The sequence below is a fragment of the Xyrauchen texanus genome, chromosome 33 (genome assembly GCF_025860055.1).
Source record: "Xyrauchen texanus isolate HMW12.3.18 chromosome 33, RBS_HiC_50CHRs, whole genome shotgun sequence".
NCBI lineage: Eukaryota > Metazoa > Chordata > Actinopteri > Cypriniformes > Catostomidae > Xyrauchen > Xyrauchen texanus.
The window spans coordinates 2,923,846-2,945,126 of record NC_068308.1 but is presented as its reverse complement, the minus strand read 5'-3'; the positions used below and the strand labels follow the sequence as shown (position 1 = coordinate 2,945,126).

The 21,281-nt window shown below is 39.7% G+C and overlaps 1 protein-coding gene across 1 annotated transcript in view; it reads left to right on the top strand.

The window, feature by feature from the left end:
* The window catches only part of ccser2b (coiled-coil serine-rich protein 2b), a 125,495-nt gene that overhangs the window by 80,795 nt on the left and 23,419 nt on the right, over positions 1-21,281 (top strand). The window contains exons 5-9 of the mRNA XM_052102781.1: positions 1,336-1,447; positions 1,862-2,018; positions 9,704-9,787; positions 15,784-15,870; positions 20,108-20,218. Coding sequence (XP_051958741.1) covers positions 1,336-1,447; positions 1,862-2,018; positions 9,704-9,787; positions 15,784-15,870; positions 20,108-20,218 — 551 coding nt within the window. The remainder of the gene's footprint in view (positions 1-1,335; positions 1,448-1,861; positions 2,019-9,703; positions 9,788-15,783; positions 15,871-20,107; positions 20,219-21,281) is intronic.

Here is a 21,281-nt window from a genome sequence, read left to right as displayed (position 1 = left end):
ACCTTGTACACCCCTTCATGATAATGGTGTTCCCTGATGGCAGTGACATCTTTCACCAGGATAATGCACACTGCCACACTGCACACATTGTTCAGGAATGGTTTGAGGAACATAATGAAGTGTTCAAGGTGTTGCCCTGACCTCCAAATTCCCCAGATATCAATCCAATAGAGCATCTGTGGGATGTGCTGGACCAACAAGTCCGATCCATGGCAGTTCCGGCTCACAACTTACAGGACTTGAAGATTCAATGGCTTGGTGCCAGATACCACAGGACACCTTCAGGGGTCTTGTAGAGTCCATGCCTCGGCGGGTTGGTGCTGTTTTGACGGCACACAGAGGACCAGCAGTATATTAGGAAGGTGGTCATAATGTTTTGACTCATTGGTATATGTTTATATTGTTAAAAACATCTGTTTTCCCACTAAAATGCCAAAATGAAAGCTCCTTTTAACTAGATTAGTGAATTTGAAAAAATGTGACCTAAATATATTACTTCTGTGTAGAAAAATGTAATAGTGTAGTAGTAATAATGATAATAATAATAATTATTATATTATATTTAAACAATATCTCTGAAGCAAGAGTTTCTTCACTGCTTTCTTTAATGTTATGCTCTACTGTGCAGCATTGTATTTCACCAAAGAAAGTCACATTTTGTGCTGTGAGGATCATTATTGAAGCATTTCATTTAACAAAAATAATTCAATGATATATTGAAAAGTAATTGTTGTGTTCTCATTTTATTTCAATTCTATGAATTCATTTGATTAGACATTTTCTTAAATGATTAATTCAACTTTAAAACTCAGAATTCAGAGAAAAGAATACATACAGTAGAACACAAAATTTGGGATAAAATACAATTCATATTTCATCGGGCCCTAAATATTTATTGTATGGAAAATATTTGTATCATGTTTTAAAAATGTATCAAGCTCGAATTTTGCCAAATTCTACAAAAAGTGTGAAAATATTATTTCATCGAGTGCATTTCGGACACATGTAACGTTGACTATGAAATTCTCATGGCAAATAAACCAGTGCGCGTGTGCCGAATGCTTAAACAAGACTTTTCTTTCTAGAAGTTCACAGTGCAAAAAGTTCCTGAAGTTGAAAAAACGCCCATATACTGTATGGGTTTTTAAGACTTTCTTTTACTATCAGGGACTTTTGGTGAAGCTGGTCAAAACTGCTCTGATTTGGTGATCACAGGCAACCACGAGTATACCTCAATCCATCAGCAATATAGCAACATGCTTAAACCCACCTAGAACACATTAGCAACCGCCCTGGCAGTCAACCATCATGTTGTTGTTCTTGTATGTGTGACAGACACTGATGGGATGTTACCGTACCAGTGCTCTGAAACAGGCGGTCGGCTGAATCAGAGGAGGACGCGACTGCAGCGCTGGGGCCTTCATGATCAGTTCCGCTGTGAAAACAGGTGACCTTTTCATTCATGTGTTTTGACATTTGGTGAGGCTGCAGAAGATTTGTCACAATTTGTCACAGTAAGCAGCTACATTCTCACATATTGTTTTAACTATCAGCATAATGTCTGGTCCACATTACTTGTTCTGGCCAAGACCAACTGACAGGAAGAGACTGTCAGAGCAACAGGTAAAGCGACCAACCACAGTTCACTTTTTGTGAGATGTTTTAGATCTGCAAATCTGAGAGCAACGTGGAATATAAATTTCTGTTCAGGAATATCTAGATTACTTCCCAATAAATCTTTAAAAGACCTTAAAAACAGACTTTTTTGATAGCAGCTCCATTTGGTGACCTCTGGTTGACCTTTATGTGTTGTGTGGTGTCTCTCTCTCTCTCTCTCTCTCTCTCTCTCTGTGACCTGCAGAAGTGGAGGTCTGCAGACATTTGATGGCTGTCAGGGACAGGGGTCACAGAGGTCGCGGTCAGATCTTGTGAGGCTGGATGAGTTGACTCTGAAACACATGGCTGAAGACTGCTCCTCTGTCAAACTACAGCTGCTTCAGCTGCAGACCCTGCTACAGGTCACAAACTGCAAATACCACCGACTCTTAGAGAACTGCATGCTTTTTAGCCTTTTTGATTGACAGACTGAACACTTAATTAGTATTGTTTCACACTAGTACTGTTGCTTACAGTTTGAGTTAGTGATTTGAACAAACCTTTAACTCTAAGTACCGTAATTTCCGGACTATAAGCCGCAACTTTTTCCGACGCTTTGAACCTCGCGGCTTATACAATCACGCGGCTAATATATGGATTTTTCCCGCTTTCAGATTTTATACAAAAAAAAAAAAAAACTTTCTGTGGCGTGCTCAGTTTTTTGGCGTGAAGCTTTCATTAGACCAATGAAATTGCCGAGCGGGTTAAGGTCAAACAACTTTTTTGTTTACTGTTTAGATTAAATCGAGCGCTCAAACTTCCCATTATTCTGATTACGGTAGTCATTTTGTCACCCTCACCATGGCAAAGACATGGAGAAACGCATATGATGCTGCTTTCAAGTTGAAGGCGATTGATCTGGCTGTTGGAAAAGGAAATAGAGCTGCTGCACGGGAGACGTTGGAAACAGCAGCGTGAGGAATTGACTCAGTGCAAAAAGACAACTAAATCTGAGGCTATTCAACTCCGACACCGAAGGAGATGACTTCAGTGGTTTCAGTGCACAGGACGAGGAAGATAGTGACCAATGACTTTCTTGCTAGGCTACTGTTTACTGCAAATGTTTTATTACAACCGTGTGTTTCAAGTGACCTGCTTCACGTGTCCTTCTTGGGAAAACTGTCACACGGGCACCAGTGTGACAGTTTTCAGCAGGGCACTTGACGTTCCAGGTAAGGCTTTTAATGGCCACAGCAATGTTTACAATCAATTTTATAAAGTTTCTCAATTCTTCTATGGGCCAACACTAGACTGACGTGTGTCACTCTCTCAGCTCTGTGGCTGCTGCCTTTTTATGCCGCTCTCCCCATGCTTACTGAAATTAGACACCGGTGTTAGGCATAATTTAGCTCAGATGTAAGCTTACCGCTTTTCTCTCCCGGACGGGCGCTTGACCACGCCCGCTGCCACACCGTGTTTCGTTAAAGCCTATTTATTTTTGTTACAAGCCGTGTTTCGTTAAAGCCTGAGTAAAGTTCATTTGTTTCAATGTACCGGTAGGCACCTGCGGCTTATAGACAGGTGCGGCTTATTTATGTTCAAAATAATATTTTTTTTAAAAATCAGTGGGTGCGGCTTATATTCAGGTGCGCTCAATAGTCCGGAAATTACGGTATTGAAAAATAATTGCAAAATTTGGATGTGTAATTCATCCCGTGCTTTGTGCACCTTGGCTGAGCATCCACTCACAACACCCCAGACTGCAACTAAACAGTCCAATATTGCACCCTTTTTCCTGCCTATGGTTTATGTGCTGCCATGTTCTGTTGCATTTGAGAAACACCAAACAAATACTCAAAGTGCTCTCCGGATCAAATGTTCCCAGTCTCGAGCTCTCGACCACACAGCGCTGATCATTCTAAACTCCTCTGTGAGAACCAGTGAGAAGCACGGATTGACAAACCTGTTTGAATTTCACACTGAATTCTCTGTTGCAAACTGCCATTAAAGGGATAATTCACCCAAAATGACAATTCTCTCATCAGTTTGACATTCTTTCTTCTGCTGAACAACCAATAAAGATTTTAAGAAGAATATTTCAGCTCTGTAGGTCCATATAATGCTTCAAAAAGCACATAAAGGCATCATAAAAGTTATCCATAAGACTCCAGTGGTTTAATTCATGTCTTCTTAAGCAATCCTATCAGTTTTGGATGTTTGATGCATACGCAAATGGCTAGATGGTGCTAGAAAATGTAATCAAGCTTACATCAGTTCTGTCTGGAGGAATGGGCCAAAATTCCAGCAACTTATTGTGAGCAGCTTGTGGAAGGATACCCAAAACATTTGACCAAGTTAAACTATTTAAAGGCAATTCTACCAAATACTAACTATGTGTTTGTAAACTTCTGACACACTGGGAATGTGATGAAAGAAATAAAACTGAATAAATAATTATCTCTACTATTATTCTGACATTTCACATTCTTAAAATAAAGTGATCGTAACTGACCTAAGACAGGGAATGTTTTCTAAGATTAAATGTCAGGAATTGTGAAAAACGGAGATTAAATGTATTTGGTTAAAGTGTATGTAAACTTCTGACTTCAGCTGCACATGTTCAGTGGACATAGGGTGTAGTGACAGTTCCATCAACTGGCCCGAAACTCCCTCACATGGGCCATCATTATTGTTGAGCCCTGCCAAAACATGCATATAATGCATGTGATCTTTTGTCTGTATCGTTTTAACCGCACAATAAAGATTTTCATTGTCTTCTCTTTTATCTGTTTTGCCTGTTCAGCTTACATTTGCCAAGGAAATATAACCTTATTTCAACTAAGAGTGAGATAAGGCAATTAAAACTTCCCCAATTAAGTTTTAATCAAATCTTTCCCCAGTGTGTCACCGTGTAATTTTATCTCGTTTGATTGTGTGCTTTTAATCTTCTGCACATTTATCTGACAGCGGCGGTTAACATTGCAAGAGACATCAACAGGTTTTTAGTTTTTATGTATTTTAATTCGGCAGTGAAGTCATGTTCTCAATGTGTTATGTGCACCCTTTTTGATTTGTGAGCCTCAGATGAGCATCTTCTACCACCACTGTGCTCCAATCCTCACATTTCAGAAAAGCACAAATAATATTGACTTAACGCCTTGAATGAAGGCTGCTGAATGCATTGTTTTCAGAGATGCAATTTTCACACAAGCCAAACAAACAACAACAAAGAAAAAAAGACTGCCCACCAAGCATCTCTTGCTCAACATAATTACTGAGCAATTAATTACTGAATACCAATATCTCTGACAACAGCGACAGATTTCTGTTTACACTCTGGGTCAAGAAAAAAATCCTTTTAGGACTATTATTGTTTTTTGATTGCAGTGGTAACTGGTTTGATGCTCTGTTTTTAGAGACACATTTTTAGCTGCTTTATTTTCTGAATGATTAAAAGTTTTGAACCTGCAGAGTCAATAAAGCTTGGATTGAAGAAACCTTCTCTTACTGCAACAAGAAACAATTAGCGCTGAAGAAGACATTTGTGGCGGCCATGACATCTCTTGCAGAGTGCTATTGACACACTAAAGCTGAAGAAATAAATGACCATCTTAAGACAAATGTGTTTGTGTCACTTAAGATTTTAAGTGCCTTAAACCTTTGCACAGGATTGCGTATATATATATATATATATATATATCCACACTCTTTTGCACTAAATGAACACAAAAATAATATTTACTCATTTCCTTTTACCAAATTGATCAACTCTCTTGCCGTTTTTGCTACAAAAAATCGAATCAAATAACATGCTCTTTAAAAAAGTTAATTGCCAAATAAAAATATAAATATGATGTATAACGACAGCAAAATCATTGTGCATAAAACATGAATATTCAATATATTGCCCAGCTCTGACCTAGAGATGGGTCAGGCTGGTCAACTAGTTGTTGAACAACCAAGTAGTTTTTTAGTGATGATAAAAAGTTTATATATATATATATTATTCATGTACAGAGATGTGCAGTTTGTGTGCGTCTGTGTGCGTTTAATGCTCAAGCACATTGCTGATGATGGCTTACTAACACAAAATAATTACAACATTGCAAATGTAAAAAAGTTTGCTAGATTTAAGCTGCTAAATAAGGTGGAAAAGTGTCATCATAGTTTGTGAAAAGGGTCCATTATAATGATAATGCACATCCCTAATGCGAACTTGTCTATTGGGAATGCTGTGTATTTTAAACAGTAAGCAGTCTGGCATGGCATGGATTTGCTCATGTTACAGGTTTAGAATAGCTTTGTCAAAAACAAGTCTTTTCTGAGGTCGAGAAGCTTAAGCACTCTATGTTCAGAGGCTGAGATGACTGTAGATCATCGGTGGTGGTAGGGGCATGTTCTCCAGCTCCTCTAAGGAGGCTTTAAAGCTCCTGCAGTCACACTTCTAGCTTTGAAGGCTTTTGAAGGGATAAAAAGGTGATGGAGAGAGATCAGACAAGAGCAACAAAGGACACTCCCATCGGTCTATTTCTTTTTTTTATTCATGATGCCAATCTACACAACTCCAGAAATGGTTCAGTAAGTGAATCAGATATTAATTCAGCTGCTCTCATTCAGTGATGTATTCATCAGACTGATTTAAACAGATCACTCGTGAATTGGTGAGTTGTTTGAATAGATTCCTAAAAAGTACCGGCTCGGCTAGACCAGTCACGTTGTGTTTGTTGTTGAGCGCTGCCAGCGAACGCAAAGCAAAGGCTTTCTGCTTTGCCGTTATTTCAAGGTACACAATCTTTTTGTCACCGCATTCAATTCAGACTGCAAGCTCAAAACTTGGATAAAATATCATTTCTTTAGCCGTGACGCTGGAGGAAATGCTGATCAGTGTTGCAGGAAATACTGTCCAGTGAAAATATAATAACTTATATTGAGGTAAAACAAAAGGGAAAAATTGTATTTTCAAATTTTCCAGAGGTTACAATTAAACAACAGTGTTCACTGCTCTCGGCTGGATAGCTTTAGCTTGAATAAACCATCAAAGGTGAGTTGTGTGGTGCCACGTGAGGTTTGGAGGTGTGAACAGCAAGCTCTGCACACTTTGCTAGGTTAAATACTTATTGTGTCATAAACTGGTGAGATTCGATACAGCCTGATTTTTAACTGTTCTAGGAAGACAATATTTCAAAGAATTCAAAATTCTCGGGTTCTAGAGACATTAGAAGACACTTACATGCTCAAGCTGAAGCCCCTGAGCAGCAGGCCTCAAGCAAGGTAGCCGATTTGGCCGGTGAAGTGAAGGAAAATCGGCGTGAATTGAATAACGTGCGGCAATGCCGATGAAGGTCGTTGCTAACTTGGAGGATCTTGCTGTGATACGTTGATCGATCACTGCCATGAAGACAAAATTCACTAAGATGGTTACAAGAGTGGGGGATGTCGAAAAACAGATTGATTATCTGGAGTTATTGGAGAGAGAATTAACTGCTAATCCGCTAGTGGCCATGGGGATTTGGAGCACGTCTGTAAGAAGCTGTATATTCCCTTACCGGCGGAATAACATCTGAATTGTTGGAATTCATGAAGTTGAAGAAGTTCAAGATATGGTGAAATTCCAGAACGGGCTCTTCCAGAACGGGTTATGTCTGCACGACATAACAGGCCATAAGCTGGAAATCGAGTGAACTCACAGGGAGACAGGCCCTGATCAATTCTGGCCACATTTCTGAGATCATCCAATGAAGATCTTGTGTTACACAAGGCGAGGAGTAAAGGAAGGCTTTCTTGGAAGAACCACAGCATTTTCTTGTTCCCAGACTTTGCGAATTCGACAAGAGAGAAACGTGATCAATTCATGGAATGCAAGAAACTCTTACTTCAACTGAAGGTCGCTTTTGCACTGATGTTCCCGGCCAAATTGAGAATAGATGTTAAGGATGGCCGCAAAATATTTACATGTCCCCAGCAAGCAATGTTCTTCATAAAGTCAATGGAGTGAGTAAGTTATTTTGTGGTACTCATGTTGCAGCCAAGTGAACCTGACTCACTGATCATTCACTTGACCGTCCGAGGAAATCAAGCTCCTTTTTTGTTTCTTTTTGTGCTGTTTCCGCCTAGAGTTGCTTTGTGTAGCAGCACTCCTTCGGGACAGTGTTGTGGATGGACCTGCACACTCTTTGTGCTTATGCCTCCTATTGGTTGGAGATTGTTTTATGGAGTATTTCTTGCAGGACACTGGAGTGATTGGGTCAAATGGGCCGGCTCACTAAACATTCATTTGATTGTTTTATTTACTGTAAGTCTTATGAAGTCATAGTCGCACAGATCAAAATGTAATTCCTTATTAACTGATAATCTTCCTGACATAAATTTACATGGAATTGCTCTCTGTTTCTCACACAAAGCTATTGTATGACTAAGGCCATGTCCACACTCATACATTCTCTACATTTTGTCCTTCCATCCACACTGAGACAGCGATTGTAACAGTGAAAACTGAGCTTTTCGAATACGCTCTCCCAGGTGAGTCTTTGTGTTGTAGTGTGGATGGAGATATCTGAAAATAATGATGTATTTGTTGTCATGGTACGCAGTCATGTGATCCATTCAACCCAAAGCAATCAAGATGGTGGCCCATGTTTAGCAGTGTTGTCGTGCCACCCTTTGTACAACCTTCACATTGCGTTCATTCAAAGGTGACAGGAAGTTTACTCGAAATTGCTGTCCGGCAACAGAATATGAGGACAATTGTGTTTAAGAATTGTCTTTTTGGAGCTTGACATAAACTTTGAAGGTTGTCTGAAAAAGAGCTGTGCAAAAATGTCACCTTTAGCATTCCACTGAAAAACAACAGCATACGTTTAATTAATGACTGAATTAAAATCTTTGGGTGAACTATCCTTTAAAAATAGATAGGGAAATATTGAAAAGGAGATATTCTTCCAAAAATATTTTTAGGAATACCATTATACCTCTATTGGCTGTCTGAGAGATCTTTAGTATTAAAAATCTTTAACTTTTAAACAACTGTCCTATCTGTCAGATTTTTTGACCAGGTTCAAGTGTGTTTTGAGGGTTGCAAGAAAAGAAATACAACAGTCCAGTGTATGAAAGCATTCCTAGCTCAAAGAGGAGAATAATGACATTACATTATCATACAGTTTCTCTAAAGTCAGTGTCTCTTGTGGACCACTCAGCTTTAGGCTGTGGTTTGATCTGACTCTGTTACAGCATTTCACAAAGTTCTCAAGCAAGACGTGCTTTACGATCATGCATAAATAATCATGGGTTTTTGCGTCCTGTTTCTGAAAGTGGTGAGTATGCTCCCATAATTGTTGCTGCACCCCTGGATACAGCAGTCGAGTAGGTACACCTACCAATTAGAATACCAACTACAGCGACTTGAAGCAACTTCATTTAAAGGAATATTTCATGTAAGTTAACAGTTGACAGCATTTGTGGCCTAATGTTGACTAACACAAAAATTATTTCGACTCATCCCTCCTTTTATTAAAAAAAGCAAAAATCTGGTGAGTTGTGCGTAGATTCCACAGAGAATAGTGTGAAGCCTCCACGCGCGCTACATCTCCAACGTTGAGGTAACGTGCTCAACAAGCCACGTGATAAGATGCTTGAAGCAACTGAGATTCAGATGCGGGGACAACTGAGATTCATCCTCCATCACATGGATTGAGGCGTTACTACGACACCATGAGGACTTAGAGCGCATTGGGAATTGGGGAGAAAAGGGGAGAAGAAAAAACAGCATGGTTACAATGGTTGGCAAGCTTCCATGATGTCGCCCTCAACAAACTAATTTTAAAACGATGTTGAATGTATAAACACAGGCTTTGTACATCTAGGGTGCCTTTGTTCATTCTGAGAAAGAAAAAAAAGCCTTATTCCATGAGAACTGCCCTCCATTAGCACTTATAATGTCATGAAGATGTTTCTTCAATAAAAAAGATTTTTAGTAGTGAATTACACATTTCAGATGATGATTTATATTTGGGTGTCGATCCAGATTGTTTGAAAAATAATCATGGTGCATCTGTGCTTTTCTCCACTCCTACAATGTAGACACTGTTAATATGAGATGTTTTTGTTTTAGATGGAGGTAGATGGTTCAGCTGAAGACACTTCAGATGCTGCAGATACCCCAGAATCTACTGAACAATCTTTACTTGACCAAAAGGTAAATAGTCCCTTCTAACTCCTTCCTCAAATCTTTGTTTGTCATTTTGATTTTTCAATTGTAAACTCTTAATTATATTCACATGTTTCCCAGTGATCAAAAATACAGTGTAAAAAAGGTACACTATCAGTCAAAGGTTTAGACATTTTGATGTATCTAGTGATCTTAAAAAAAAAAATATCTAAAGGTTTATGCTTAAATGCTTGAAATACGGTTTGTTATATAAATAGATACATTACATATAAATAGTGGCTATAAATTAAATTAAAAAAACAATTCAATGAGTTGTAGTGGATAGTTAAGGAAAAGCAGTAAAGTTTAAAAAACATAATTTTTTGTGGCTAATTTGAAGCCATATATACACCAATCAGCCACAACATTAAAACCACTTGCCTAATATCATGTAGGTCCCCCTCATGCTGCCAAAACAGCTCTGACCCATCGAGACAAGGACTCCACAAGACCTCTGAAGATGTCCTGTGGTATCTGGCACCAAGATTTTGCAGCAGATCCTTCAAATCCTGCGAGGTGGAGCCTCCATAGATTGGACTTGTTGGTCCAGCACATCTCATAGATGCTCAATTGGACTGAGATCTGGGGAATTTGGAAGCCAAATCAACACCTTGAACTCTTTGTCATGTTCCTCAAACCATTCCTGAAATATTTTTGCAGTGTGGCAGGGCATAATATCCTGCTGAAAGAGGCCACTGCCATCAGGGAATACCATTGCCATGAAGGAGTGTATGTGGTCTTTAACAACCTTTAGGTAGACCACGCTCCCTTCTTCCAATGCTCCATGGTCCAGTTCTGACGCTTACTTGCCCATTGTAGGCGCTTTCATCAGTGGACACGGGTCAGCATGGGCACTCTATGGGCTGCGCTGCCCCATACACAGCAAGCTGTGATGCACTTTGTGTTCTGACACCTTTCTATCCTGTCCAGCATTTTTTATTTTTCAGCAATTTGTGCTACAGTAGATGTAAAGGGATATAAGGGTAAGGAGGCGGCGAGAACCGGCTTAACTCGTTCTCGGGGAACAGTAGGGGTCTCCCCCACCCCTGGCAGCGGTTCTCCCACTCCAGGCTGTCGGCAGTGAGCCCCTCCCCGCTCGCGGTCAGCGGTCTCAGACCCCACCGTGTTTCAGCGGCTGGTAGGGGAATCATCCACCCCTGGCAGCGGCCCTGACCGCTCCAGGCGGTCGGTTAGGAGACCCTTCTCCCCTCGCGGTCGGCGGCCGTTGGGGTGGACATTAGTGGTGAGAACTCTACTATAGCGTATCCCTCCTCCTTCCCGGGTCTTCGGCACCAGTGTAAAGATATTTAGATGGGCAAGGAGGAGGCGAGAACCGGCTTGACAATATAAATAATAGTTTAATGAAAAACTTAACCAAAAGACACAAACACACACATGACGGTCAGCTGACCGTAAACGATCTCTCTCTCGTCACACCACCTTCCGCAGTTGGCATTTATCCCTCTCGGAGGCTTAATTAGCCTGATAAGGAACCGGGTGTGTATAATCATGACCCAGCCCCGCCCTTCACCCTGTCACAGTAGCTCTTCTGTGGGATCAGTCCTGATGGGCTAGCCTTCACTCCCACACGCATCAATGAGCCTTGGGCGCCCATGACCATGTCGCTGGTTCACCGGTTGTCCTTCCTTGGACCACTTTTGGTAGGTACTAACCACTGCATACTGGGAACACCCCACAAGACCTGCCGTTTTGGAGATGCTGTGACTCTAACCGTCGTCTAGCCACCACAATTTGGCCCTTGTTCAATATTTCCACATACATTTTCTTCCTCATGATGCCATCTATTTTGGAAATGCTCCAGTCCCTCCTGAAGTAAAGCACCCCCACAATATGATGCTGCCACCCCCATGCTTCACGGTTGGGATGGTATTCTTTGGCTTGCAAACCTCACCCTTTTTCCTTCAAACATAACATTTAAGTTTTCTTTCATCAGACCAGATGAGAAACAAAAGTAAGATCTTTGTCCCCATGTGCACTTGCAAATTGTAGTCTGGCTTTTTTTGTGGCGGTTTTGGAGCAGTGGCTTCTTCCTTGCTGAGCGACCTTTCAGATTATGTCGATATAGGACTCGTTTTACTGTGGATATAGATACTTGTCTACCTGTTTCCTCCAGCATCTTCACAAGGTCCTTTGCTGTTGTTCTGGGATTTATTTGCACTTTTCGCGCAAACTATGTTCATCTCTAGGAGACAGAATGAATCACCTTCCTGAGCGGCCGGATGGCTGCATGGTCCCGTGGTATTTATACTTGCATACTATTGTATGTACAGATGAACATGGTACCTTAAGGCATTTGGAAATTGCGTAGTGAGGATGTCTTCAAAAATAATAAATTAATAGTTTGCTTTTATCAATTAGCATCATACAAAGTCCAGTAAACATAAAAAGCTAAATCAATATTTGGTGTGGCTACCTTTGCCTTCAAAACAGCCCCAATTCTCCTAGGTACACCTGGACACAGTTTTTTGTTGGTTGTTGGCAGACAGAATGTACCAAGCTTCTTGGAGAATTTGCAACAGTTCTTCTATCTATTTAGGCTGTCTCAATTGTTTCTGTCTCTTTATGTAATCTCAGACTGACATAATGTGGGAGCCATGAGATCTGTTGCAGGGCTCCCTGTTCTTCTGTTCTAATCTTTTCTATTTGCAAAAGTAATGTTTAGGAGTCTAAAATGTATTTTTGTTATTGACACACTAAAGCTGAATAAATAAATAACCATCTTAAGACAAATGTTTTTGTGAAATATCTTAAGTGCCTAAAACGTTTGTACAGTACTCTGTGTGTGTGTGTGTGTGTGTGTGTGTGTGTGTGTGTGTGTGTGTGTGTGTGTGTGTATATATATATATATATTACAGCTGGCAGAATTAATCGTTTCAATGAATTAATTACGAATGTTGAACGCGTACATTTTTCTTAATCACGATTTAACGCATTTACTGTTAACACAGCATATACACTGGTGTGAAGTCCGGAACCTTTGTAATTTTATCACTGACAGGGAAGCACTGTCTAAATTATTTTATTTAATGAGATGACCTCCTCGGCTCTATCATGGAAGAGAGTCGAAAATGTCACGTAGTGTGTTACATTAGTACTGACCTTAGAATGTCTATGGGACCGCCGTGTTATGCTGTTTTATGCTTGTAGTCTCATCTTGTTTGAAGGGCCGTGGTGTGTGCGTCAGTGTAATGACTCCAGACAGACACATTACAAAGGTTCCGCCCTTCACACCAGTGTATATGCTTTATTAACGGTCAATGCGTTAATCGTGATTATGAAAAATTAAAAAAGTAAGGAATAATTGACTCCGGACCGTTGAATTAAAAAATTATTATGCACACCCAAGGTGGTAATGCGGTCATGACGTGCAGCGGAGTGACCGTTGCACCTCAGGTGTGCATTATTTTTAAACAATTTAACGGGCCGGGACAATTATTCCGCTTATACCATGGTTACCACACGTTAAGACATCGTTCAGGGTTTTACCTCAAGACATTTTCTGATTTTCATTCCTAAAAAGCTCTTGTGAGTGGAACTACTTTCTTCCGCCACATATTCAGCATCTTGTTTAATACAGTCGTAACTAGCAACGGATGCTTACGCTTTCGAGGACTTACCAGACATAGTTTCAAAATTGCCAAGATGCATGCCCCCATATTCCCCTTATAAACCTTAACAACTTTTTTCATCCTCACAGTTTTTCTCTCACGAGTATGTTTGGACCTTAAATGTGTGCGCATTCCGCGTATAATATGTGTGTCTGTGAGAGAGAGAGAGAGAGAGAGAGAGAGAGGAGAGAGAGGGGGGAGCATGAGGGTTTTTCACACAGATATTTCAGATAATAGTAGGAAGTTAGGAACTGTTGTATTGATCAAGTTTATCTTGCTTTAATACAGCTCAAGCCTTCGTTGCTAATTCGAAAACATCATGTTAGAACTAGCAACAGAGGATGCACTGCTTTTAAGCACTTTTTAGAGAAACAAGCTACTCTGTGTGTGTGTGTGTGTGTGTGTGTGTGTGTGTGTGTGTGTGTGTGTGTGTGTGTGTGTGTGTGTGTGTGTGTGTGTCTATTTTCCTGTTATCTAAAGTAATATATGAAACAGAAAAGCCTGTGAGCAAGTATCAGTATTTCTTTTTCAATTATCTGCAGTTATAAATAACAAAAAAGTGCCCGTGAAGATGTAGGCCTGACAATATTTATTTATTCATTCAATATGCATCTTATCAGCATGAAATTTAAAAGACTGTGATGATGAGAGCTGACGTCTTTCCCAGCCTTTCGAAACGTTTTGAGGACTGCCCTGAATACATTGTTAGCTGATCTGAATTCCGTTTGCCCAATGATGATATATTTAGAAATATAATGGTTCCGTCCAGGTTCCGTCCATGTTGAAATGTTTATACTTTCCATAAATATTCAAAGTTATTTATGAAAAATTGAAATCTGTCTGTCATTTTGTATGATCTTTTTGTTTGTTGTTTGATCTGTATGCTGTGGTGGACTGTAGGCTAGCCTATAACTTTTTCCGTTATTTCAGTTAACTTAGTGGAGTGATAAGGAACCGTTATGTGGTCAAGTCCTGGAACTACTTCATAGCCGTGCGTTTCCTTGAAAACTTATTGCACACATTAGAACATCCGTCATCCAATCAGAATCAAGCATTCAACAGACCCGTAGTATAAAAGTTTTTTAATGAATCACATGCGATAACGAGGTAATTCTGACAGCTCTAGTTTTGAGCGAGACGTTGACCCAAAGCACGAAGTCGTTCACGACCAGAACAATTGTCCTTTATTATCTGTGTCTACAGGTCTACTAATTTGTGACTTTTATTAATCTATAAAAAAGACAACAATTATAGCGTAAAATAATTATGAGCACTTTTATAACGTCCTAATGTGTTGATCAGTCACTTTTATAATCTGGCCCTTTTCTCTACTTGTTGATTGAGACTGCTGAACTGAACGAACATCTTGACTTTCCTCCTCTCGTTCAGTCGGTCGAGATGTACCAGTGCGTTCAGTTCATTCTTGAACAAGAAGTCTTGTTTAGACTTAAATCACCAACTAGTTCATTGAAGTGGGTCAAATCAATGATATACTTCTCCACAGTCATACTAGAATGCTATTGGCTCATGCTATGGTCACCTTTTAAAGCCAGGACTAAGCAAGACCAATTAAATGTGTATGTCTGTAAATAACCATTCTAACATCCTAAGAAAGTAGGTGTTATGTTTCTCTATATTCTGTCAAAATGCAAAACCTTTTGCAATTTAATCAAAGGTCTGGCTACAAGAGACTATTTCATAGGTAACGTAAAGATTTTCAACATTAACTGGAAAAGTCCAAGTAGGGTTCAGAATCTATATCTTGGTGGGTCTCCTGTTGGGTCTTTTGGTGGTCAATTGGCTCAGGCCAAGCCAATAGAAATCTGCACATTCCTCAGCAAAGACCGAAGTCCATATGCTCATACGCTCCTGCTGGGATCATTTCTTGGTCTGAGCCATATGCCGAAAGTGGCAGAGGCAGTTTTGAGTGAGCTCATGGTAGATGGATGTTTTGGATTCCAAACGCTGGCAGATTGTTGAGCAGATGAACACCATTCTTTGGTTTCCTAAAACCATCATGCCTTATGCACTCGCCTGCGAATGTAATGTATCACTGTCGTTCAGGTGACCTCGAGCTCCTAGTCTCACAATTCCAACCTTCTGACTATCAACATAAGTCTGGTCCTCAAAGTAGCTTATTATGGCCAAAACTGGCCACTTAGACTGGAATAAACCATCTGGCTGACATGTAAAATGACCAAGAAACCACTGTGTGTTTAAAGATATTACAGAAATTTGGCTATACATAAAACATACTCGAAAATCTTATCACATCTGGCTGATGTATGTGTACATATTCTGCAAAAGCACTTTGCAAATAGTAGCAGGATTGTCATGTATTGTGTTAATCTTTAGGTGATGATGCTCCTGAGAGAGGTTGAAGATCTGAGAACTGAACTCGGAAGCAAAGACAGAATGATCACTGAACTCTCACAGCAGCTGGTGCGTAATGCTGAATAAATATTTACCGTTGTATAAAGTAATCAGTATGTGAAGAAAAAATGTCTTGCCAGTCAAAAAGCTTTTACTTGCTTTGCTTTTCTATCTTCTCTTTACTATATGGAACAAGCAGTTCGTCTCATGCATGCATTCAGTTTCAGAAATGAACTTTGGAACTGATTTTAAGTGTCATTTTCCATTTATAAGGGCCATTTTTTCCCAACCATATACAAATGCACAGTGTGTCATATGTCAAATACTACAACTGAATCAGTTACCATATTTTCTGGAATATACTGTAAGTCTGTTTTATCTAATAACACACACATAATGTGTTCCTGCTCATACTGAATACATTATTCAGACATTCACAATGTAGGTTTGAAAAAGTATGTGAACCCCTTGGCTAATGACCAACAAAAGCTTATTAGCCTGTTAACCTGAACCCCACTCAGGGGCTCACAGCTGAAAATGACATACCTGAATTAAAATAAATATAGCTCCTGAGAACAGTGTCCCACAGGCACAATTAAGGTCTCTTTGGAAAGAAGACACTTGGCACTCTACTAACAATAAATCAGAGTTGATAATGCTCAAACAAATAAACAGTTATAAAAGTTGAAGTGCCTCATAAATAATGTGAACTTCAAAAAATGTTTTATTATTTCATGTATAAATATATAAAAATAGACCTGGAGGAATCCAATTAGGTAAAGGATTGAAAGCCACAAGTCTCATCAGTTTATATTTCAAATTTGAGGAAGATATAATGAAAAATGGGGTTCCTGCAAGCTTTTTTCCAAGACTATGTCGGTTCCCTTTCTGCCTCCCCCTGCCCGAGGCACATCCCCAGAAATGACATCCCCAAACTAAAATAATTGTAGTTACTGAACAATTTGCTCTACATGCACAATTTAGACATATTTAAAAAGAAGACACTTTGGAGTTTATTACCCAAATGTAAAAGTTGAAAAAACTTACACAGACAAAAATTTAAAGTGTCTTGAAGATAATTTGTACTGCAAGTAACATTTCATTATTTTATGAAAAAATAAATGAAAACAAACCTGGAGGAATCCAGTTAGGCAATTGATTGAAAGCCACAAGTCTCATCAGTTTATATTTCACATTTGAGGAAGATATTATGAAAAATGAGATTTCCAGGTACCAAGAAGCCTCCTTGGATACCTCAAAAAGCAACCTAATGACCAAATGTTATGAAGGGTACTGCAAGCTATTTTAGTCATCATATACACTATTCATACCGATAGTAGCCCATTCAACATTCAATGTCTGGTGATGGCCAGTGATACAGACAGCATTCATATGGATGGTCAGACATAGAACCAACAATCACACTGATGGCCAGCCATCAGACAGGCCATTTGTTTTATAAGGTAAATGCATTGTGGTCTGAAAAGATGATGCCACTTTATTTCTATACAATGCATTTACCTTATAAATCAAATGGGAAAACAAACACACACACACACACACACACACACACACACACACACACACACACACACACACACTCACACTCACTCACTCACTCACTCCTCACTCACTCACTCACTCACTCACTCACTCTCTCTCTCTCTCTCTCTCTCTCTCTCTCTCTCTCACACACACACAGTATAATGTGTGCATGTTACATAGCAGCTCACCGATGTAAAATTGGACCATCTTTTCCGTCCTCAAGCATATCACCCTCGTCGCGGTCTTCACTCCTCAATTTCGTCATCGCTGCTTCGAGTGATCTCAAATAAAACATCTTCAGCAGAAAAAAAACTTCTTTTGACGATCCATTTGATGAGATAATCCGTCCAGTAAGTAAGACGCGAAAACAGATGTTGACTGGGGAACCGTCTTTTTACTATGGCTCGTTTGTTGTCAAATGACGGGGGTGTGGTCACAGCCTAATTCGCAGGTTAGCTCCTCAAGCGGAATGGAGAGTGGCTGATTCAAATAAATAAAAAAACATCTTGTTCGCGAGGAATTTAATCTTCCCGGGTATCGTTGGAATCGTGCACTGCTTGGCTACATTTTCTATCAGTCATATAATTTCAATTCTTTCATTGGCTTTCGTTGTAAAGACAAAATAATAGGATCAGCATATCATGGCGTCAAAAAACTGACCGCAGTGTTTGGATATTTTGACCTATATATCTTTGTATTTGTGTGTGTGTGTGCGGTCTTAATTTGTTCATTACACTCTAAGCAACACACACATATAACGTTCGGCTACCGGGAGTCTGTTTTTATGCATAATTTTATTGCATAACCGACAAGTATGATACTTCACCCTGAAGAAACTTCGATGTAAACAAAGGAATAACCATCGATGTTACAACGTTATTGTTTCTTTGGACTAAAAATGCTCTATTGGATGTTATTCAGTGGACTCTCACCTTTCCATTCAATCTGGAACTTTTAGCAGTGGATGTGTGTGTGGCTCGTTATTACGACACTACTGGTATGTACTCCGTTTTTGATTACGTGTGTTTTGATCTGTACTGCTTACATAAATGCAAGAAATACATTCGTTATAAGCTTTTCATCGAAAAAAAAGAGCTCTATCATCGATGCTTGAGGGGGGGGGACTCTTCGGTGCGACTGCGCACTGGTGCAGGTTAACAGGTTAGAGTCAGGAGTTGGCAAACCTGGCATCCATTTAATGAAACAAAATTTGGGTTAGAGGTTGACTTATAAAAAGCATTCAAACATTTTGAGTTTACAATTCACAAGAAGCATCTGCTGATGTCGACCATGCCTCACATATAAAGAGATCTCGGAAGACCTATGATCAAGAATGGTTGCTTTGCATAAAGCTGGAAAGGGTTGCAGAGTTATCTTGAAGAGCTCAGATATTCATCTGTCCACAGTTAGACAAACTGTCTATAAACAGAGATGATTAAGTACTGTGGTTACTCTCCCTAGATGTAAAAAAGAACCCTAGAGTGAAAGCTAAAGACTTGAAGGAATCATTGGATCTGGTTAACATGAGTCTACTATATGGAAAACATTATACAGGCATGGTGTTGGAGCCGCTGCATTCCAACGAAAACTTTGCTGCACGCATTTGAATCGTTTGGTTAGAGCAAGCAGCGCTATGTATGGTGTAAAAAGGGCACCGCATACCAACATGAAAACATAATCCCAACGGTGAAGTACAGTGGAGGGAGCATCATGACTTCCAAAATTCCTTCTGAACGTTGTGCAGGTCTAATCCGCAGCTACTGGAAACATTTGGTTGAGGTTATTGCTGCCAAAGGAGGATCAAACGGTTATTAAATCCAAGGGTTCACTTACTTTTTCCAGAGCACCGTGAATGTTTAACAGGATTTGTTCAATAAAGAAAGATTATAATTGTTTGTGTGTTAGTTTAAGCACATTGTGTTTGTCTATACTTGGGACTTTGATGAAGATGAGATCATATTTTTGTGACCAATTAATGCAGAAAACCGGCTGATTTCAAAGGGTTCACATACTTTTTCTAGCCACTTTAAGTTATGAACAGATGTGGATTGTTTTGCTTTTTTTTCATGAAACAATATCAATTTGAATATCATAAGTACAATATGAATAATTATTACTTAAAGCAAAAGCTCCTGATTGAAACAAGCCCAATTACAATGTGATACGATGCACAGATCTATCAGTGCCATTTATACATGGTGCGACTTAACCTGTGTTTTTCTTTTTTTCTCAACAACGTGATTTTAACTAGGTGAAACTTATATTCAGAAAAAAAAAAAAAAAACTTTCTTTGTACTTCTTTCAATATTTGGCCTTTTTGCCCTGAGCCCTGCAGTACAACAAATACTGCCATGATGTATAAATATTTTATGATTTTGAATAATATAATTATTTCTGTAACGATATAAGACCTTTTCAAATTATGGTAATGAGAATTTGGTGGGTTTAAATGGGCTTAATTACCATGAAAATAATTAAACAATGCAATACTGTTCAAAAACAATCTTTATTTTCTTTATGCAAAATATAATTCCTCATTTTTTGTGTGATGTTGGGGGGAAATATGAGCTGCACATGTTCTTGACAGGTTTTGTGGGATTGATCAATTTATTTTGTGTGCAAGATCTTTCCTGTAATGTATTCTGTGTTGTAATTTGCTCCCTGCTGTCTTGTAAATATACCTGCAAACATAAAAGTTGGCGTGTTGTTGATCATTCTGTGTGTTCTAGGGCTTTAAGTGAGTGTTTTGTCTTCTTCATAGTGTTCTCCAGTGGAGGTCCTGCAATGTCATTGCCAGCAGAGCTCAGAGGGTCACAGGGGGTCAGAGGAGCACCTAGACAAGAGTACTCAAACACCATGGAGAGCACATAATGTGAGTATACAGAGAGAGAGTGAGCACGATACTGATACAAAACAGTGCTATATTTCCGTTATAGTATGGATTATCTTAAAGGTACAGTGCACAATTTCTGCACAGTAGCAGCACCTAACAAAATTACAAAAATAATCATTGTTTCCAAACAGGTTCCCAAACACACCTCACTTTTGAGACAAACAGGTTATCCCACCCCATACTCTTGCACGAATTGCTGCCGGTAAAAGTGTCAGTTATTTGCGCACGCATTCTGTGCTGGTTTAGTGTCAAAAAAAATAAAAAAATTCAGAATGCTAAATACACAGATTCAGAAATGAAGGGGTGAGACGATAACACACTCAAAATGCGAAACACACACACACACACACACACACACACACACACGTAGGCACACATACACACACATGCAGGCACACACACACATGCAGGCACACACACACACATGCAGGCACACACACATACACACACATGCAGGCACACACATACATATAGGTACACACACACACACACACATGCAGGCACACACATACATATAGGCACACACACATACACACACATGCAGGCACACACATACATATAGGCACACACACATACACATACATATAGGCACACACACATACACACACATGCAGGCACACACACACACATACACACACATGCAGGCACACACATACATATAGGCATACACATACATATAGGCACACACACATGCAGGCACACACATACATATAGGCACACACACATGCAGGCACACACATACATATAGGCACACACACATGCAGGCACACACATACATATATGCACACACACATGCAGGCACACACATACATATAGGCACACACACACACATGCAGGCACACACATACATATAGGCACACACACATGCAGGCACACACACACATGCAGGCACACACATACATATAGGCACACACACATGCAGGCACACACATACATATAGGCACACACACATGCAGGCACACACATACATATAGGCACACACACACACGCAGGCACACACACATACATATAGGCACACACACACATGCAGGCACACACACAC